The sequence below is a fragment of the Lethenteron reissneri genome, chromosome 40, assembly GCF_015708825.2.
Source record: "Lethenteron reissneri isolate LAM-NWPU_2019-01 chromosome 40, ASM1570882v1, whole genome shotgun sequence".
Classification (NCBI taxonomy): domain Eukaryota; kingdom Metazoa; phylum Chordata; class Hyperoartia; order Petromyzontiformes; family Petromyzontidae; genus Lethenteron; species Lethenteron reissneri.
In genome coordinates, this window is record NC_083818.1 from 7,958,823 (window position 1) to 7,982,107 (window position 23,285).

Consider the following 23,285-nt stretch of genomic DNA (forward strand, 5'->3'; position numbering starts at 1 on the left):
GAAAATGGTGTTGCGATAATCGCGACACCGCAAAAGTAAAACGTTATCTCGTCATGAACACTGATTTCACGCGGCCTGAGAAAAAGCGTAGCTTTCTCTTTTCTACCTCTTCATCTTATTCCCCCTCTTTCCTTTTGCTTGTTTTCACCCATTCTCTAGATCACACCCAGAGCCACTTGTTGATGCACGTGTTCATGCCGGTCAGTCCCGACGTCGTGTACTCTCGCTCTGTGCTTGGCGCGTTGACCAAAAGAACAAAGTACATCACTCACTCTTGGTGATGACCCCCTCCAGCCTGATGATGTTGGGGTGATCGAACTGGCCCATGATGCTGGCCTCGCACAGGAAGTCTCTGCGCTGCTCCTCCGTGTAGCCGGCCTTCAGCGTCTTGATGGCCACGGAGGCCTCTCCCTTCCCAGGCAGCCTCAGCCGACCTCGGCACACCTCGCCAAACTCGCCTGCCAATTGCAAGCGCACGTGTCAAAATCCTCGCCCCGGTGGATAAGCATCGTACAAGGTTTTTCTGTCCCCGTATCGTACGGCAAATTTCCGCGGTAATGGAATTACGGCTCGGGACGTGAGACGGATCCTCCCGCGGTGTGACGGTTAGCGCACCGGACTTGCAATCCGGACGTCGCAGGTTCAATTTGATGTCACGGCGGAGCAGTTAAAAGAAAAGTGCAAGTTTCCTAGCTCTCTCCCCGCGTCTATCCAGCCAGCAATGGAAATGGGTACACCACGCAGTCGTACGATTGGCATGCCGAACGTAGTGGCGCAAAGTGTGGGGGCTCCCACATCTTCCAAGATGTCTGGCTGTGTAAAAGCGTAGGTCCAATGCCCTCTCAAGGAAGTCTCCAGAGCCTCCTCTAGTGGAGGCCCTTGCGCAAGCATTGACAAGCAATTGCAGGGCTGCACTTTTACCTTTTTACATACGCCGGCCGTTCAAGGTTAACACGCGCTTTTTTCCTTCTCGATAATTCACGAAAAAAATGACCGATCGCTGATAAAACAGTTCGTGGGGTGGCATTGACAACATTTGTTTGGCAACTTCTGTGCCGGTTTAGCTCACAGCTGTGCAAAGATATCTGGGTATTTTATGGATGGTGGGGAAATGTGTCAACTTCATTACCGCGTTGCATAAATAAAGTTTCCCCGTGAAGGATAATATACACGCTGTCCGCTTCTCAGTGGACGTTAGAGATCCCGTGACATGATTTCGAGAAAAGAGTAGGCCTTCGAATTATTCTTTGGTTCTTTCGGTAAAGTCACGTATAAAGATAAAATAATAAATTAAATTAAATACTAGCATACGACGTTTCGATTGCAACACGAGCAATCATCATCAGGTATAAATTAAATAGAAATACAAATCTAGTATACTTAGAAATGTAATGTAATACAACAGAGAGTCGGATAACATAACAGTCAACAACCTATCTGGTTGATTACGTTCTTCCTGAGAATGCTAAATTTGAGAGAGAGATTAAACACAGAACCAGAAACATAGACAGATATATAAGCAGACAATTGAAACGTCGTATGCTAGTATTTAATTTAATTTATTATTTTATCTTTATACGTGACTTTACCGAAAGAACCAAAGAATAATTCCTGCAGTCACGAAAGCTCCAAATTAAGTTTAGGCCTTCGAATGCTGGCTTTGCGGGCCAAAATTTGCCAAATTTTGGAAAATGTACTCAATTGGGAAAACCGATATCAAAATTGTCCCCTCCTGCGTTAACTTAGCGGGACATTGCCTAAAATGAGCCTTAAGAAGCAAGCGAGGCTTTCCTGCCAACATCAATGCAATTCATTTGATAAATACATATGGAAGACCTGTAATGCGTGGAAGTTAAAATACGGTTTCTGCCGGCTCCTGCACTGATGTGTAACAATGCCAAATGAAATGCGTCGAAATGAAAGTGCCATTACGAGAGATTTTCGTCAATTTATGGAAACTATTTCCCACCCCGTTGTAGAACTTTAACAATGTATAATAAATTAAAATTTACAATGCGGCCATTGTCGCTTCTTCTGCTGTTCATTAAAATGAGTCAATTTGTCAAAATGAAGCAAAATTTAATTCCAGCACCACGTAAAAGGCTTGCTCGGGCCCTGTAAATGTTTCATTGGGCACTTGTTTGTGTTGAGAGATGAATTGAAGCATTCCTTGATTAAAAAATAAATCTAACTTTAAAAGCAAATTATTCTTGCCGTCCGATGTGAATGCAGTAGCGCTGTGACTATTACCCATACAAATGCTGATTTATTTTCCACTTGTTAAAGTAAAACATTTCTTAATGATCACAAGCAATTCATCCGTTAAATGCACGTTGCAATGCAGGGCCACTGATTTGTTTTTTTGTTGGATAAGGGAAGGATTTTACAAGTCGGTTCTTAAGTGGCACAATAGCTCATAAAGTTGATGGATGCCACGTAATAGGAAACAACGGTATTCTGGTGCTGAATTGATGTACGTGTTCATATATGGGAGCTTGTAAGATGTGCACGGTTACGTGGGCGAGCTCGACTCTTACAAATATGATCAAATATTGAACAATGCAGTCTCGCTTGAATACAAATGACCATTGACAGGCCAGAGGACCGCAACATCAGTTTGTTGCCTTCAGACCTTTGAGAAATAAAAATTGTTGTGAAACTGCACAGCATGATTTAACGTCATGAATTCACCAGTAAATATGTAACGTTGTGCCAACGTTGGCCCAACGGTTCCATTCCAACCACATCCCAACGTTAACCGAACGTTGCGCGTTCACTGGGGGGTACTCTTCTGACGTGCTTTCGGGATGTGCACCACGTGACGATATCCAAGGTTTCGCTCCACACGCTGGGAGCTTTGTTCTGGAACCGAATTGAGTTCAATTCCCAGCACGTGGAGCGAAACGTTGGACAACGTGCTGAATAACGCCCGGAAACACATCGGATAGCTTTACATGCAGTAGTATTTCATGAATTAGTCACCAGTTCATTCAGTTTCAAGTGACTCTGAAAACGACTGTTTTATAATTAATCACTTGGCTTACATTACAGCTTACTTTCCCCCATCCTTCGACGGGCGCCTCGCGAGAGTGAAGATATCTGCTTACCGGCTCCAACGACGCCTTCGATTTTGATGTACGAGACGTCGATTTCTCTCGCGAACTCGTGGACAGCTTCGCATGGGTCTTCGTACGTAAAAGGGTCTATGTACATCTTCAGACCGGGCAATTTCACTGCAAAGACAAGCAAAGCCACACATGCCTCAAACCTAGAAGTTGTAATTACAGCATCAAGTGCAGTACTTTACTCAAACTTAAAAAAATTAACCCGTAAAAACAGAGTTTTTCACTATAAATCCTTTATATGCGTGGCGGCTAGAGTCATCTCGTCCACTGGCTTGAGATGGCTGCCACCTATGGGTCAGATGATTGCCTGCCACCATTAAGCAATTGGTAATTAAATATAATTTATTTTTTCTAAAAAGTGTAAAATTTTGGAATTTTTTTTCACGAAAATCAATTGTCACGCACAACGAGTCTGTGTGCAAAATGTCAGCTCGATTAGATCACGGGAAGTGGGTTAAAAAACGACCGAAAGATTTGCACGGTCGTAAGCGCGCAAGCAAGCAAGTGAACTTAATATAAAGGATTTAAAAATAGGAACTGATTAACGCCCCTTCGGCTGGCATTTCTCGTGAAGGAGAATAAGCTATCACGCAAACTCCAATTAAGCACGGTTGGCAATGTACGGTGTGAAAGAAGTTCAACATACATACATGCAAACTCCGCTCATCCTCGCAGCAGCTTTTGGCTAACAATCAAACAAAAGACGGCCATTGCATCGCGCGTTTTCAGATGCGCCACTGCAGCCGATTGGAACACTCTTTCCTTCCGATATCAGGAAGCCACTGGAGCTATGCACTTTTACATCTAAATTGGAAAGTCAATTCTTTAGAACCTGCTTTTTGTGTTTAGTTTGGTGTCCTTACCCCGTCCCTTCGATCAGCACAGATGGTTATGTACGGTGCGAAAGAAGTTCAACATGCACAGGTCCATTCCCGTACGTCAGTTACGAACCTTCCACTCCGTTTGATCGCAAAATATTGTCCGTTCTCTCAGTCTCCACATCGTCATTGACAGGAGCTTACTGCTAACCCTTTGCTGTCCCTACTGCTGGAAAACAAGCGTTTTTGCCTTCCATTCATACTTCTGAAGTTAAACAGTTTTGTGGAGATTGATATAAAAAAGCTCCACGCTTAACTAGTTCTATCCGTGTTTATATATATGTAGATATCTGTCTCCCGCATGTTTATAAAGCATTTGTATAAATGGAGCATAATAATTTGTGAATGATTATGTTATGCAAATAAGCAATTTGCACAAAGTGGGGCAATTGAAACGCAATCTCCATGTACTCGGTAATTCAACAAACTAAGTACAGTTCTGCCTTTCATGAAAACACATCTAAGCGTGGGAATGGTGGCACAGGAGGTGCCGCATGCGATATCAACGCGGTGATGTCTGAGTTTCGATGGCAAACTACGAAAAATATTGGTCGCGAAAGCCTACGCATTGAATTTTCCCAGAACAGTGTTCCGAATTGTCCTGGCTGAGATGAAGCACTCTATATAATTGAGCACATCTCAGATTGTGTTGGCGTATTCATCAGGAGATTGCGTGCAAGAGACTTCCACCGACAGAACATCCAAGGCGCTTGAAGCATGCAGCGCAGCGAACCGGGATTGCTGACCGATCTGCACAGAGTATGAGCGCTGGTCACCCGCCCCCCCCCCCACCCCCTTCTTGTGAGCACGCGTGTGTTTGTGTGGGATCTATTGGAGCACTCTAGTTTCCACCCACACGTAAACATGCTCAAAACGAAAATTGGGCTGACATTTCAAGCTCACGCCGTCGCAAAAGTGTTGTGAGAATCAATGAAAGCTGTCTTGAAGACATAAAATAAATAAATAGCACGTACACCACCGGCTTATTTATTGAATAAAAAAAGAAGCAGGCTGCTTACTTTTACACATTTGGTTGTCTGGAGGCCCTCCGTTAAGCGATTGGTCGTTAACAGGGGTGCTCGTTAATAGGGGTTCTACTATACACTACATTATACACTACATTATACACCACACTATACACTACACAATATACTACAATACACTACATTATAAACTACACTACTATACCCTACATTATACACTACATTATACACTACATTATACACTACACTATACACGACATTATACACTACACTATACACTACACTACATTATACACTACACTATACACTACACTATACACTACTATGCACTACACTACTATATTCTACACTATACACTACATTATACACTACACTACTATACACTACATTATACACTACACTACTATACACTACACTATACACTACACTATACACTGGGTTCTCTGGAGGCGCGTCGTTAAGCGATTAGTCGTTAATAGGGGTGCTCGTTAAGAGGGGTTCTACTGTATTGTAAACGACACAAGGGAGAGTTTAACATATTAGTGAAAAGTAAAACGTTACTGAGAATATCTGCCGCTACTGCTGCAACGTGCTAAAGAGACTTGGTGAACGTGACTGCACGTAAGAGGCTATGCTTACCATGGCTACCTTGGAAATGTTGCTTATCCTCGTCACAGTTTTGCTTCGCTTTGCTGTAACCGCAGTACCTGGGAAGAGAGAAGGCAGTTGCACGTTCAATGTTTGATGGGAAGAAAGTTCGTACAGAGTAAATCAAAGTATATATATATATATACACACACATATATATATACGATTATGTTACATGAAGTGTTTGTGATAGAGAAACATCTGTGAAGTGCTACAAATGGTGTATATGTAAAATGCAGTAAGAGCTAACTGAGTCAATGCTGAGGCTTAACATTTTGCAACAAGCAGTGTGAGAATAGTACAATCTGCGAACGTTTGCTTGTTAAAATGTGATATTGTAGGTGGGTTTAAAAAAACAGAATCTAACACAGGAATAGCAAATCAAAACAATCTTACATTGTACATTCTCTTGCTAATGTTCTTAATCAGTTACCGTATCCGAGTACTTTATTAGAATTTCGAGAGTTGTCATTTGGATTGATATTGTCCGATTACTATTTCGCTTAGACTTTATCTATGTTTGTGAGTGCGGTTTATTTTTTATGTACAGCGCTTTGAGATACTTCAATATGGAAGGCGCTTTATAAAAAATAGGTTAATATTGTTCAAAGGAATTGCTAGTGCTGTGCAATACCACGTATGAACAATGAATGGAAAAACAATGTATTGTTAAGACCAATATTACTCGGCAGCATTAGCTTAAACAAGCAAACTCTGACCCACCTATTGAAGACCTCCCCAATCTGTAAATGCCGTGGGGGGTTATGTGACTATACTTCACCATGCTGGTTAGTCTGAGTTAATGAATGGGAGTGGGCTATACACTGATGTTAGCCGTGTATAATCGAACTCATGTCCACGGGGGGGGGGGGGGGGGTTCAGAAATCTTACATTATAATGGTCACTGGGAAAGTGTCGCACCATGTCACGCATAAGACAAAGCTTTTTCTTGGCTCTTTCGGTAAAGTCACAAAGAAGGGAAGTAATAAAATAATAATAGACGCTGTCTCCCCGACAGACCTGTTCTTCACCTGAGGACGGCTGCTTGCGTTGTGGCCGAAACGTCGTGAGAATTATTTTATTATCTTTTATTTGTATTATTTTATTACTTCCCTTCTACGTGACTTTACCGAAAGAACCAAGAAGATGAATCCCTGCAGTCACGAAAGCTTTAAATCGAAATTTAAGACAAAGCTGTCCTGTTTAACTGACAACACCACGAGGAGGACAAAATGAAGATGTGCTATTGGGTCAAATTGAGGTCACGCGATTTATGATGCACGTAACTGAGATGTAGTTGGCAAATTTTGGTCGAAAATTAAAAAGACAATTCGTTTCACAATGCTGTCAAGGTCAAATCAAAGTCATGAAACCTTTCATGAATATTAGACAAAAAATATGTTTAAGAAGTTATATGTATAGAGTTTGAACAGTGGATCATTGATGGTCTATAATGTACAACCAAAGAAAGAATGTATGTAGACGTACAGAATATTGGAACAAGTGCTATTGTTAGGGAGCATCTGTCTCGGCTAATATAGCTCATTAGGAATGTATCCCAACAAAGCCACGCACACATACATTAGAATGTCAAATATCTGAAATAGAAGTGAAAAAGCTAATTTTCTAACCGTGTTCTTGTAATGCCATCATTAGTCTTGCAGGAGGAATAACATTTCCACATGCGCGTACACACACTTATGCATCGCACGTGAATACATTTTTGGATGCACAGGACAGGATTATATCCACACACAACAGCGCAGGTACACATGTACCCATCCACTCGCTCACAAGACAAGGCAAAGATCCCCCGTACAGCCTTAACAGACTGTTGGAGCAAGTGCTGTTAGCGAGCACCTATGAAGGCCGGAACGGTACACGAGGCGGTGGGTGGCCAACACCACGCCTGGCCGCCTTTGTCTCCCCAGTGGTGATATTTACACACCACACCAGGATACTCATTTGACCTATGGGAGGCCCATGACCGGTGTCAGATAATCGTCACTGGCATTGACCATGAGCGGGAATCGAACTCGGGTCCGCCGTGTTCATAGCGCAGCGTAGCGCTAACCGCTACAACACCACCGCTCCCCAATACATAGACGTATGAACACTTCCATGCACACACTCATCAGTCACGAAGACAAAGGTCCCCAGTTACACATCCAGACTGTTTGGGCAAATGCTGTTCGTGAGTGAGCACATACTAAGAAGGCTGTGCTGTAAGTTTAGTACAGCCAGCACCGCTGGTGGTGGTGGGTCACTTTTGTCTACCCGGGGGGTGGGCTGGCTGATATTGATAGCCGCGCACAAGTTACTCGTTTTATACTCGGGTCTCAAAATAAACAAACAAACCCCAGGTTCAATCATTACCCAATCATCTTCTGCGGGACCAGGGGCAGAACCTGAGTGGTTGGGAAAGTAGTGCAGCGTGCACATCACCACGACACCATTCTCGATAAAAATACAAAGATATCCTGTCTAGCCTTAACAGACTGTTTGGGAAAGTGCTGCTAGTGAGTAGCACCTATGAAGGCCCGTATGGCACACGAGGGGTGGGTGGCCAACAGCACGCCTGTCTCCCCACTGCTGATGTTTACAAAGTGCACCAAATACTAAATTTAAGGCTGAGTCTACCGAGGGGAGGCCCAGACAAGTACAATCGTGCAAGCACACATGGGTAGATGGAGGTACATACAGATAATGTACTGTATAGTAAAGCTCTGCTTATCAGCGCTCCTATTATCCACTCTTCCTATGATTCATGCCATGCCCAGCCTCCCCCACTTTCTGCATCGATCCACCCCCTTTCCTATTATCCGCACATCTATTCATCCTCTTACCTGTGCTTTACATAGATTTCGGGAGTAACTTTGAAGTCACAGAAAATTAATCCGATTATTTGCACTTATCCATTGGACTTGATCTGACCTGAAATGACTCGGAATCAGTCTCTAGGATGTACGGCAAGCCAACTATTATCATCCATACTCACCTTACAGATAAGAGGAGTCATCTAGCAGAAGTGGCTAAATTAATCACAGTATCCCTGTGCATCAACGATTCGTACTACATATTAGGTTGAACTGCACATATAAATTGCAAAAAATAGAATCTGCCCATGCACTAAAATATAATGTCCTACTCCAAAATATTAATGTATTTTAAAAGCAACAGTTGCCACCTGTCCTAGTTTCCCCAGGATCCTCCTCTTGTTGAAGTAGCTTTTCTTGGAACTCTACACATCTTTCCGGAACATTAAATGCCTAATGTTTGTCATTTGCACAATAATACAACACCCGAGACTATTTTACATGATGTTCTCCCCTCTTTATATATTGTGAGATATTCTCCTTTTACGACAAGTCTCGGTTTGTGTACCATTGAGCTTCTTTTTCTTTCGTACGGCTGTTGCAGATGCAGAGCGACGACTACAATTCCACATTCAGGTGGTCAAGCGAGATAACCCAGCGGTCAGGAGCAGCGGAGTGTGTCGCTCTGATGTCTCTTTCGTATTTGTGGATCGGGGCATTGCATCGCTACGTGTTCTGTGGTCTGCTCTGGATGACCACAGTCGCACACTGCTGCTGGAGAGATTTTAATTTCCCATTCGTGCATCACCAGGTATCCGCATCTACTGCCATGGTTTGTGTGGATGTGGTTTAAGGTGGAAGATCAAACCCAAGGACCTTCTGCATTGGGTCTTTCACGAGGTGTTTGTTTGTGAGCTCATTTGAACTCCATTCTGCTAACAATGCTAATGCTAATGAAAGGAGTGTTACTGTGTGTACACAAATGTGCACACACACATTGATGTCGGCAAATCTGTATGCATTTAAACACACACACACACAAAGACAACCACACACACGGTACACACCAATCAAAATAGGTCAACCATTGCATCTGCCTGCCAATTGCATCTGCCTGCCAAGTGGGATAAAAAAAATACAAAAGAAAAGTGCCTGATTAATATACTAATTTGCATTGACAAAAGCTTTGATATTATGTGGCAGCTCACTGATTACATGCAAAGATGGCCAAAGATCAATTAGCTCGAGCATGAAACCTGTGTTTATCCACACACGTGCTGTGGTCAGTAATAACACCAAAAACATCACCATTGATGGTGCATTTGCATACAGCAACAAATTGGATAATGTGATCTTAAATCTCAATATTTCTGAATATATTATACTCGTGTAAATATTCGAATTTTCCTCCAATTTCACCCAGATTCTGCTAACAGGGTCATTTCATTAGACAAAGTGTTCATTCTAATATTCATATCTCTTTGCAGGGCATTGCAACCCTTCCTAATAGGGAACAGCTCATGGAAGCAGTTATCATAGGGCTACCTTTGAAATTACTTTCAGAGACCTGTGGGCTACACAGCAGGGGTTATGCACTTTCTCACTCACTCTACCACTGAGAGTAATGACTGTTGCCACCACATTCAAAATTTACTTTTATTAATCCTCACACCTGGAATTCATCAAAATTAAGTACGTGGTTTCAATGGGATTTTTTTTTCAAATGGTCAATGCTGAAACTATAAACTCTCTATAATTGAGAGCCCCGTTTAATTGAAGGTGGCTGAAACCATAATTCGAACTCAGGATTCCAGTGCTGCCAGCTGAGTGCACTTAACCTCTGACCTCTGAGCCACCTCGGAAATAGTATTAACGTACAGAGTTGTAGGGACACTGGTTCCTAGGTTATGAATTGAACATTCTCATACTGTGCTGTAGCAAAGATAAATATCCCCCCGTATAGCCTGTAACGGACTGTTATGAAGGCCGGCACGGCACACAAGGGGGTGGCCAAACACCATGCCCGGCCGCCTTTGTCTTCCCAGTGGTGATGTTTACACACTGCACTTGGTACTTATTTGAGGCTGAGTCGACCTAGGGGGGAGGCCCAGGACTGATTCAGATAATCGTCACAGGTGTTGGCCGTGAGCAGGAATTTGATGCAGGTCACCGGGTTCGTAGCACAGCGCGCTAACTGCTACGCTGCCACTCCTCCGTGCATGTACACACACGCAAATGTACGCGTGCGTCAGTGTGCAATGTTATTTCACTAATAGCTAAAAAAAAACACGTACCAAAATGTGTTGCGCAGGCAAATATTGTTTCGGCTGCGAATCCAACTGCTTACCCACAAAGCTACCTGCTGTTGAACACATTGTGCATCTTATTATTCTGCTGCTGATAATTGAGGCCAAGGCAAAGCTTGGACGTGCCGTAAATGAGCGCCGCACGACGTGGAAAGTTTGTCAATTGTGGCCAGTGGCGGAAAAAAAATAATTGCGGGAGGGTCCTCTACGAATTTACAAAACAGCCAGTGAGATGACCAACTGACACACTGAGAGATGTAGTGAGATTAGAGAAACGTAAACCAAAAAAAATCGATACCGTATGCAGGGAGATGAGCGACGAGAGATACAGACAAGTTAGAAGCAAGATAGATTAATTGGCATCTTAAAGACAATTATCCGGTTGTGTTTACTAGTCTCTGATTTTGAGCTGATATATGGTGCACCTCTATTTTTTTTCTTGTCCATGAACCCTGGGTGCCCCCTTGAGCTACACAGGGTCTTAAGTTTTTAATAACAACAATAATAATCTTCTTGGTTCTTTCGGTAAAGTCACGTAGAAGGGAAATAATAGAATAATAAAAATAAAACATAATAAAATACGATTCTCATGACGTTTCGGCCACAACGCAAGCAGCCATCCTCAGGTGAAGAACAGGTCTGTCGGAAAGACAGACGCTGTCTTATTATTTTATTACTCCCCTTCTACGTGACTTTACCGAAAGAACCAAGAAGATGAATCCCTGCAGTCACGAAAGCTTTAAATCGAAACAATAATGACATTTTATAGAGTGTCGTTCATGCAATTGCATCCCACAACGCTGCACGTGAATTAGCCGGCGTATTACACGGATAATACAAAAACAAAACCCCACTATTTAGCAAATAAAATACAGAAAAATTAATACGTAAATAATGCTCTGGTATGTGGCACCCGATGCGATCGCTCTTATTGTGCGTGGCAGGGGAGAGCGGGGGGGCACTGCGCTATGGCAGACAACGCGATGGAAAACTTTAATTTTCAAATGCAAGAGGGGCAGACGGCTGGCATGCGACAGTTGGCGGTGGTCGACGTGGGCCGATGAGTTCCACCCGTCAACATTTGTGTTCCGAAACGATCGCGCACGGCTGTCGACAGATACAACGCCATCGGAGCAGCGAGCGGGCCGAGGACAGAGCAGGCATTAATCTGGAGCAGACGGAATCGCATTCGGATTATAATATATTGCAACATATGGCGCACCTAATTCACCAGTGTACAATTGCGTCCGCTGTGTGTGTGCACGTTTCAGGAAGCTTCTCTCTGTTTTTGTAAGAGGCTCGCCTTTGCTTAAATATTTTTTTTTGTTATACTGACGAAGATAAATGTGGCAATATTGAAAGTTTTTTTTTCTTCCTTTTCCCCCCTCCCCCACTCTCAGCATAAAAACAATTAACAAGCAAACAATTGTTCCTTCCAGGTACCCAGAAAAGCCTCTCCGAGTCTTAAGACACTTGTTTCAGGAATTGTCATGCATGCTCAGAGGTGGATCTCAAAACTTCCCAACATTTCAATATCGGGATTTGTGGTTTGTTCTAACCACGCTTTCACTCTCTTTCTTCTTGAACCCTCTAAAAAAAAAAACTTCCCCTCCACATTAAGCAGTAACCTCACTGGTTTCCGTTCCTCACTCAAAACTCACTTGTTTTTTCCCGAGCTCACGACCCTCTTAATCTCGCCCTCACAACCACCGCCGTTACTGTTCCCTATTAATATTCTCATTACATGGCATTCACTCATTCCCCATTCATTCGATCCATTCACCATCATTCACTGTCATCAATTTTGCTTTCACCGATATCACGCATCACAGATTCGCCCACATTGCCTCCTCTCATCTCCTTTATGCATCCCATCTCCACCACTACATTCATACGTACCGTTCTTAATTCTCAGCAAAGCGCCGTGGTTAAGGCGCTACGAAAATTACATTAAGATGAGATTCCCTTAATGGGAATTTACTGGCAAAAAAAAAAAAACCCTGGAAACAACCCCACGCATCCAAGGGATAACACTCCAAGCTCCACACAGATAGATGCACGAATGTGCTATTGTACTGAGTTATATTGGTCGCCTTGCAGCTCAAGCCTACAGCGCTTGGCATTCCCAGGCGGTTGCCTATTCAAGTATTAACCAGGCGTGATTTAATCGCAGTCGATTTGGTACGAGAGACACTGTGGTGACTGGACAAATGATAAATAATTAGGATTCGTTAATTTAATGCAATTTTCTCAAATAATTGTACCTGCTCTCATTGCGTTTTACTTATTATATTTTGCATTTGCTTTGCTTTTTGCTACGACCTGTTTTCCTGCGTGTTATTTGATTCCCCTTAACCAGGTCTCGCAGACTCGGGAGTTTCTCACCTGCTTTGTACTCCCTGCAATACTTTGCAAACAAAACGCAAAAGGTGCACCCCCCCACTGCGGATACCTGCTCATGCCTCGACCTCCACTAGAAGAAGCCATCACCCTGGCTTGCCAGCAGTTCGCTGTACAGCAAAGTGCGGAGCAATATAATCTGTCCCTTCTGTATGGTGAGAGATAGTGTTGCCACCTTGTACGCGTGCGTTTTCTCCAGCTGCTCCTGTTTCCTCCCACATGTCAAAACATCATTGGAACCTCATTTGCCAGTAAAAAATATGATAATTGGTTTTTTACCATTTTATTTGGCAACAAAACTGAAAAAGGTGTCAGTTTTGTTGCCAGATAAAAGGGTAAAAAAAACAATTATCATGTCAAAACATCTTAATACGTAGAGGAATGCAGAGCAACGGTTGGTGCCAAGTCACCACCTGGCAGCCTTCCTGCTTTTCCGTAATTCCTCAGCGATTGTGAGACGCAATTTGCATGAATGACGTTATTTGAAACGAATCATTCGATAATTTTTTTTTTATGTTTTCAGATAATCTATCGAGAGCTCCTCTAGGGCTTATTGGGCCTACTCGCTCACGCTGACCAGGCGTCTTGGAAGTGGTGACAGTACCCACACTTTACCCCACCACACCCCATCTGCCGATCCACTCGTTGTCTATGTTTCTTCGTGGACAAAGGCAGGGGCGTTCAAGAAACTTGCACTGTTGTTTCAACTGTATACGTTCATCTTCTTGGTTCTTTCGGTAAAGTCACGTAGAAGGGAAATAACAAAATAATAATAATAAAACATAATAAAATACAATTCTCACGACGTTTCGGCCACAACGCAAGCAGCCGTCCTCAGGTGAAGAACAGGGCTATCGGAAAGACGCTGTCTTTGTAAAGAACAGGTCTGTCGGAAAGACGCTGTTTTTCCGACAGACCTGTTCTTCACCTGAGGACGGCTGCTTGCGTTGTGGCCGAAACGTCGTGAGAATTGTATTTTATGTTTTATTTGTATTATTTGATTATTTCCCTTCTACGTGACTTTACCGAAAGAACCAAGAAGATGAATCCCTGCAGTCACGAAAGCATTAAATCGAAATGTATACGTTCCTGTCACAGCGTAAATACACACTGTCACAGCTAAATCTCTGAAACAGAATGTCATTATCTGCTTTTTACCACCACCATCGTTATGCTACGCTCTCAGATTTACAAAAGAACAAACGCGATAAGAGACGAAACGAAATTATTCACGCATCGAACCAATTGCTCTTGTGTCTTCTCCCCCTTTTCAAAGAGCTGAATGAATTGCAGATGAAAGCAGAGTTGCTTGAGTAAAACCACCATCGATATCACGAAGAACACAATGATTTAAATATAAAACGAGCCGCTCGCATTTATTTATTAGATCTCAGTTCTCAATTTTTTTTCGCGAAAATACGATTACTGAGCAAGACTAATGAGCCACCTGTGATGATTTAGAATGTTATCCTCCACGTAAGGGTGCCTTTCGTCTGTGAAATCTATTATTGTATTATTATGAGTACATAAATAAACAAAAAAATACGACATTCAAAGCGATAAAATTAGACTGGGAATTTAGAGCTGTGATATCAATAATCGGAGTGATTTCAATCCTTTGTCCATCCTACGTTGTGTCAGTCACGATGGTTGTTTGACTATACTTCACCATGCAGGTTCGTGAAAGCGGGGCCCCATGCACGCCCAGTTCAGATATAATTTTCCATTTTTTGTATTATCCACGGCTGGAAGAGAATCCAACTTGGCACGCTGGATTAACGATGCAGTGCGCAAACCACAATGCCACCACTCCAACCCCACTACGCACTGCCGCACGCGATTGTGTATTCGCTAAACACTCGCAGCGCACGGAGCGTTTTGGAAGCATTTTCGCGAAATGAACAAAAATATAATCGTGGATTTTTATACCACAAAAATAAAATGTCAGCATTATTTTTTGTAACATTAAATGCATGCCAACATGGGCAAGGCTTTACTTTAAAACAAAAAATATGACACACAATCACCCCTCCCGCCCCCCACCTCTGTCTTTACTCAGAACACACGTAATGGCTGTTTTTATGGTCACTGCCTCATTTACACAGAAGTAGAAAGAAGAAATAAAAAAAACGTAAGGTGAATGTCTATATTTTATTTTTTTATGCAGGGAATAAATCTTGATTGCTTACTGCCTCCTTTTGATGTATTACTATATTTCAGGGCAATTTGCATTTCTCGCTCGCATTTCTTCCCTTTTATAGATTCTGCTGGGTACTTGGGATGTGATTTATGCGAGATTTGTGTGTGTGTATTATACGCGGCATTCAAACAACTCTCATAAAAAATGAATTGATATACATATATTTATACGTGAACAATAGACGTGCCAGCCACAGCAGAAATGGTTATTAATATTTCAGCGCGTGGAAACTTTTTGCGCGATTTTAAAATTGAAGATCAAACACATGTTGTCTCCTTTAATAAAAGTCACTTCACAGGCGGAGGTGCAGCCCTGCAGTTTCCTGCTGACGCCACTATTGGTGGGAGTCCTCCACTCAGTGGGTATTTTGGTCTACTCTTCCACGCTGACCTGACGTCTTAGAAGAGGTGACTTAACTGTGGTGTCACCCATTTACACTGCAGAGGCAGGTTAGGTGGGTGGGTGGGTGGCATTAAAACTCGCGCCATTTCTTCAACTGCCGTGCCGGGAAATCAAACCAAAACTGACGACCTCTGGATTACAAATGCAATGCTACTCCATTTGCACCATGGCAGCAAATCAATGCAGTGAAAAAGAATAACAAAGCTTGGAAATATATTTTTGGTTCTTTCAGTAAAGTCACGTAGAAGGGAAATAATAAAATAATAAAAATATCAAACAATGAAATGCTCATCATCAGGTGTGAAATCCACACCAAGAAAATTTGTTTGATTTTTATTAATTTTCTTGCTGTGGATTTTACACCTGATCATGATTGAGTGTGTTGCAGTCGAAACTTCGTGAGAATGTTATTGTTTAATATTGTTATTATTAAATTATTTCTCTTCTACTTGACTTTACCGAAAGAACCTAGAATATGAATCCCTGCAGTCACGAAAGCTTTAAATCAAAATTTTAATAGCTTGGAAACTTAATTCTTTTCTCATCACATTTTAAATAACGCTAGCAGTAATATGTAAATTATGTGTAATTGACGGATATTAGGTACTGGTAGCCTTTCACCTGCACAGTATTTTAAGGACTGCGATATTATCTACTGAATATAATAGTAGTACAAAGGGAAATTGTTTATTCATTCAATTTTTTTTTACTCTTCAACAAATAATTCAAGCATTCATAAGTTGGCAAAGGGCATTTTTGTAAATCTTAAAATACCATACTGATCCTTTGTTGAACAACGCGTACATTATAACGGTGTATTCTATCTGTTGATTTCAAATGGACGGTAAAACTTTTTTTCTTATCATAATCTCCGCTAAATTATTATTTTAGCAGTGAATTTGCAATACAATCCCAAATTCAATTCCATGTTATAAAGTGTGTTAAAAATTCTGCATTAAATCTTTATCCTTCAGAATCACCACAACTCCTCAAGAACTCGACAAATTCATAAATAATAAAACTCCCCTATAATAGGAAAAAAATATATATATAAGAGATGACATTTCAGGCAGTGGTCCTTATTCAAAGCAGAAGCCACAACCATTTCCATGAAGAAGGCCCATTGACCGAAACGCCAAAAAAAAGATTATTTAAGAGCTCCATTGGCTGCTTGCCTGCTCACCGAATGAAATGTAAGGTCTTGTGCATAATTTATATGCCTCTAAATAAGCTGGAACTACCCCCACCTAAAAGGTCGCCCGGTACTCTTGTGTCCCGATGTAAAATCTGTGATCCTCTAGTAATGGCATATATATCGGTCGCCAGATGTCATTCTGAAAAGGATTGGGGCTTTTTTCGTGGAAGGGACCGAAAGACCCCAACGAGTATGAAGGACAGAGACTTTAATTCCCAACCGGTTGAAATGAATCTTGCTACAACTTTTCCGGGCTTTAGAAATCAATGAAAAGGGGCCGTATGTTCACCAAAAACCTTTGTCCGGATGGTATGCGCATGGGATAAATAACTTAAGTGAAGTGTTTTTCGGGCGCACGAAGGATAAGGTGCCATAAAAACGCACGCGCACGCAAACGAACAATCTCCTTTGGGAAAACAAGAATATCTCCCAGTGAAACGATGCTTTTCAACCGGATACACGAATGGTGTTACTGCTGACAGATTCAGGATCAGTCAACAAGTGCAGCTCTTTAACGGAGAAACTGCCCTTCGTCCTGGTTAATCCCGACAATAGCTCAGAATGGCATTTGGCCGTCGGGGAGAGATTTGTATACGTGTGTACGGCGTGCTAATTCGCTGGCAGCGGGTGTGTGAATGACAGAGACCGTGCATGCAGAGTGATGCCAAAGGGCTTGCACCATTTGATCAATATCGGCGCGATGAGAAGCAAAGCCACTTCGGGGGGTGCCTACGGCAGTGCCACTGTTGAGTCTGGCAAGCAAAGTGATGTATTGCAGGAGGGGGGGTACATTTCGAGTGGTGCAAGGTCAGATTATTAGTTGCGTTTCATTAATGTTGGACAATCAATTGGCGTTTAATATACAGCGAGTGGGGGAAAAAAGGACACCCTCGTCATCCATTAAGCGTTTATCTCCTGTCTCCTCCCATCATGACCTCCAATGTCCTCTCATTTGCATCCTCCTGCTGGTGCCCTCCCTCCCCCGCCCCCCTGCGGAGATCACAGCATCTCCCTGCAGCTCTGCATTTACGCGGAGCTCCCCCCACCCCAGCTCCTTCACTCTCGTCCTCTCTCCTTCCTTCCTGCACCTGCCTGTGGATGTAGCTAAAAATGACAAGGTGAAGCCCTACATAGTACTAGATTAGCACAGTTCACTGCGTACGTTGCGACAGAAGTTCAACATATGAACACAATTTTTTTTCTCTGCAGCCATGCCGCTGTCACGTGTTGTTGGTGCTTCCCATTATGAACTTCTCTGTCCATTTGTTTACATTTTAATGTAATTTCCCTCCGTACAATGTCTGCTGTTTGTGACGCGAGTGTTTACTTGTACAAGTGCATGCCTCTTCACTTTTCTCTTTAAGCACACGATGAAGTGGTTGGCTGTCGGAGAGAGATTAATGTTGTAAATGTGTCTTTCCCCCCATTATGGCTTTCTCCTCCCTGTTTCTCTTCATGGTCAATATTTTCAGGCTTTACTTTTTTCCCGTACTGTCTAATTGTATCATATATTATATACCCGTATCTCCCTTTGGTGCCCTGATAGAACACGTGGTAGAGAAGCAAATCCACAATTCTTTAATACACGTCAGTTAACTTAGCCGTTCCTTATCCAATTAAGCCAATTTTCGGGTTTTATCAAACTCCAGTCCGTGTGACTCACCATCCTACATTCACCAATCTTCTCCAGTGAAGTCGGTGCACACTGCACCCACCAAATGATTGCTAAACAGGCCCCGACAATGTAGAAGGCGGTAATTTGAATGACGATCCAGATATTGTATACCTGCATGCGTGTCACCACGTGACAGGCGGCATGATCCTCATTTAAATCGGGTGCTATCATCATTGTGTGGAATGTGTTTTGCAATCATCGTCCACGTAACGACGTCCTTGATAAAAAAAAAGTATAGGAAATGCTCGTTTAATCTTAATTTTGGAGCTTTCGTGACTGCATAAATAATTAAATAACAGCATATTCATATGCTATTATTTAATTTATTATTTTTTAAATCTTTAGACGTGACTTAACCGAAAGAACCAAATAATAAATGCTCGTTTATTCAATGACCACCACGTGGTAAGTTACACCACCCAATGGTAAGCCAAGTGGTTGTGTTAAGTACATCGCTGCAATGGGAATGTAGAGTACCAACAGTTGACCTGAGATCAACAAATAAACATGAACATCGCCAAATACTCGTAGCAAGCACGGAGGAAACTTTGACACGCATTCCGAATTCCCTTCTGGCATTGAATATTTTCATCTTCAGAATGAAATTCCTGCACAGATGCAGTCACTTCCAAGGCTTCATTCAACACAGAGGCGACGCGCATTGTGTGGCCTCAGATCCCCGCCCTTTGCACATCATCAGCGACAAGTCCCAAAGCGGCCAGCGCTGTCTCCTCTCTCGATACCTCTGACCGCGCAGTTGCGTGCGTATGTGTGTATCGCGTCAGCCACTACGCACGTTGATGCTCGCAAATAAAAAAAAATTAACCCGTAAAAACAAAGTTTTTCACTATAAATCCTTTATATGCGTGGCATCGGTTTTATTTTATTATTCATTTCTGTTTTTCTTGAGTAAGAGTTTCATTTTAATCACATTGGTATTTTAAATTAAATATGAATTTTTTTTTTCCTAAAAAGTGGAAAATTTTGGAAAAATTTTTCACGAAAATAAATTGTCACGCACAACGAGTCTGTGTGCAAAATGTCAGCTCGATTGGATCACGGGAAGTGGGTTAAAAAACGACCGAAAGATTTGCACGGTCGTAAGCGCGCAAGCAAGTGAACTTAATATAAAGGATAAAAAAAAAAACCTCCCATCGTCTCGTTGATTTGTATGATGTTAACGAGCTACCTTTATCAACGTCGCATTAAATACGTTTGCGTTTTTAAAGTACAATGGAAATGACCGCTGCATATTATGACGATGCAGATTTCAATAGACAATTTACGGTTCCTCCCCGGGGGGTTCTTCGTCATTTATTTTGTCAAGATGTCATCCTGCAATCGCTCCAAGGTCAAGAGTCGGGACTATGTATTACGCTGATCAAATACATCCCACTCGTACTGGTGTGAAGCCAACCCTTATTCACAGGCGGGTTATTATTTAATTCTTTGTTTATTATTACACAGTGACGGAGGCCAACAGCGAAAGAAAATTGCTTTTGGAAGTTCATAAACGAACAGTTTTTTTTATTTGTTTCCGTCCAACATGCGTTTGCTACTTCGAGCGAGGTTTTTAGGGGGAATTGAATTTCGGCTACACTGAATTACGTTATTTACGTTTAATACAAAATCTAATACTTGAAACCCCCCCCCCCCCCCCGAGACTTTTATGCAAAATATTATTTTAGTTTGACAAAGCTCCCGGTAATATCCGTCTTGTTAAAATACAAAAATGCCCTTATTTTACATCAATAAAAAAATCCAGGAGTTTTAATAAACCCGTTATATTTAGAATTTATTAAAATTGCCTCGCACATAAGGTAACACTTGTGTGTTTTCGTGCAGTATCTTAAATAATGAAGACACCTTGCGGGCTTTGCAATTTTGTATAATTTAAGCAACATTCCCAAATGCCACGGACAATTGTACTAAGAGGCTTGTAGTTTGTTATGATTGGCTCTTGGCCATTACAACAACAGATGGCTGGAGAGAGAACGGTGAAAACAAGGCGCAAATAATGACATGTCTTCCTTTAAAGTGCCTGCAATTTTAAATAAAATAGAGGCCTTTGAACGTATTGAGCATGCAGCTCTGAAGACTATGGTGGTTCACCTTTATATCTATGTGTGAACATGAGCAAATGCATATATTGTCCCCCCCCCGCCCTCGTTTTCCCTGTCATATTTTTAAAGTCGATATGGTACCGTTGACTCATTAGCCAGTCTATTTCTAAGAGGCATTACCATACTCTCGTCCAGTACGACGTCGGATGCTGCCGTGGCGAAGAGGTGAGCGCGACGGACTAGCAACCGGACGTCGCCGGTGCCATGTCGATCTCCCGGCGTGGCAGCGGGAACCATGGACAGGTTTCTTAATTATTCCCGCCTCTATCCACCCATCGGTATAAATGGGGGCACCACAGTTAGTAGTTGTACGCGGTTTGGGTCAAGTGTGGGAACTCCCACCAAGATGTCTGGCCAGCATGGAACAGTAGACCAAACACCATTCACGGGGCTTCTCACTAGCATGAGCAAGTCGTTGCGTGGCTGCGATTTAACCTTTCTATTTTGGCTGTTCCCGTCAAACGAAACGAGATGAGCACCAGGTGACCCTGGTTGTTAGTAGCTGCTTAGTAGTACCTGGTGGCTGGACCAGCACGGCTTGCCGGATGTAGCAGGCGTGGGGCTGTGAGGTGGTCAAGGGATGGTAGCACTGAGTGGTAACCTCCCCCCCCCGCCTCCTATGCATGGGTTTTCTCTGGGTTTCCCAGCGTCCTGCCATATTCCAAGCACGCATTCATGGCATTGGCCAAACAAAAAAAGCGGGATCCTTCTCGAAATAAATCTTAAGACTCGAATTAATTGCACGCTCTCGTGTTGCACTATTGCCAACAATACGGTGAATTATTAATCCTCGTTACGAAAAGGTCATTAAGCGGCAGCACTTATCTTCTGTACATTTTTAAAACCGTGATTAAAAAGCTGCACGCGCTGAGAACACTGGGAGCGATAGCGCGGTGGGTTGTGAGCTCAAGTGAACGTTGCGAAGGCGGGGAGTGGGGGTTGTCGGGGTTTGGTTTGCGACAACAGGGGGAAATTGAGTAGCATTTACGCTCCGCGCTCGCTACACCTTACCGTGCTGCCATGTCCCGCAGGCTCTAGCTGCATTGCTATTGCGTTGCACGCGCCGGAGCGTATCCATTCCTCATCATAAATTTAAAAACATTCAGCCGCCACATGCAGATTGCAAAAAAGAAGAAAGTTGAGGGCTTGTGGCCGTTAAAGGCGCGCACACATCGTCGCTGCTTAACAACTGCGAGAGGCGTTTACAACTTTTTTTTTCGTTCGCCAACGACAACCTAGCCACGAACTATTAACACCTCAACAATGTCACCTCGCGCCCAGCTCAAGTTACGTCACCGTCCTAGAATTTCGCCCGGATCCTGAAGAACGCCGCCGAACACAGCGTGGAACAACGCGGATATTCAGGTTTTTAACACCTCGTTTGAGAATTCAAAGATTGCTACCTCCTGGCTTCAACACTCCCTGAAGACACCGGTTTAGCCATCAACCATATCAGAACATCAACAGGCCGATGTGCCCATCTCGTTCATAAAAGAGACGTTCAAGACACACGCCATGGTAGTGCGATTGTAGCCATGGAACCAAAACCATGGACCACAGAAGAGTAATCCACTTTACGCTGCACTCCTTCAAATGAGGAATAGCAACAACTGCACAAACTAAAGTAAGACTAAACTATTTTGTATTTTACCAGGTAAGGCCCACTGAGCTTTATAGCTCTTTTGCAGAAGCGACCTGGCCACAAACGATAGCCCAACGGAGTGGCTTATCACGTGGACATTTATAGCAGCCAAATACTCAAAGCGCACGTTAATTCTTAATGTGGAGGGAAAACCCGGAGGACCCGGAGAATAATCCACTGCGACCACGGGGAAAATATGCAAACTCCAAATATACAGCAGGCGTCAGGGTCAGGATTGAACCCAAGAACTCCTGTATAACAGGTGAGGTCGTTAATATATCTTAAAGCCCACTTGTCATGGCTGGCAGACCTTGACATTGGCACTCCTGAACATACCGCCATACGCAAGGAATAGATTCGAAACAACAATTTAGCATGTTCTGTGTGGCCTTGTAGCTTGCAGAGCCGGGGCACTGAGCCAGTGTTGCTGAGATCCGGGGTTGAGTCAAGACCTGCCACCAGTGATTAAACCGAGTCTTCAAACGCACCTCCCATTAGCACCGATTGTCTATGTATGGTGCGAAAGAAGTCCAACATACATCTTTGTACATACACACACACAGAACGAGTTGACGGTGTCAGCCCAGTCACCAATAACTGAAAAAAAAGAAAAAGAAATCGTAACATTTTTGGAGTATCACTTAAAATGTCAGGTGCAGCCCTGCAATTGCATGTCATACGCCACTGCTGGCAGAAAGGCCTCCACTCGTGAGGAGGTCTAGAGAGCCCCTGTGGATGATTTCCTTGCCCACTATTCCATGCTGGCAAGACGTCTTGGGAGATAACTCATTCACTTAACGTGGCTTATTCCTGCTCTGAGAATTTAAACATTTCCTTTTGAATGCCAACTGATTGAGGCCCCTTGGGAAGGAGTTCTGGGAAGTCATCTTTC

At 42.9% G+C, this 23,285-nt stretch overlaps 1 protein-coding gene across 1 annotated transcript in view; it reads right to left on the reverse strand.

Moving 5' to 3' along the window:
• The window catches only part of LOC133352492 (ephrin type-A receptor 4-like), a 152,847-nt gene that overhangs the window by 37,590 nt on the left and 91,972 nt on the right, over positions 1-23,285 (reverse strand). The window contains exons 9-11 of the mRNA XM_061568169.1: positions 5,626-5,693; positions 3,108-3,233; positions 273-458 (exon numbers count right to left, since the gene is read on the reverse strand). Of these exons, the coding sequence (XP_061424153.1) occupies positions 273-458; positions 3,108-3,233; positions 5,626-5,693 (380 nt within the window). The remainder of the gene's footprint in view (positions 1-272; positions 459-3,107; positions 3,234-5,625; positions 5,694-23,285) is intronic.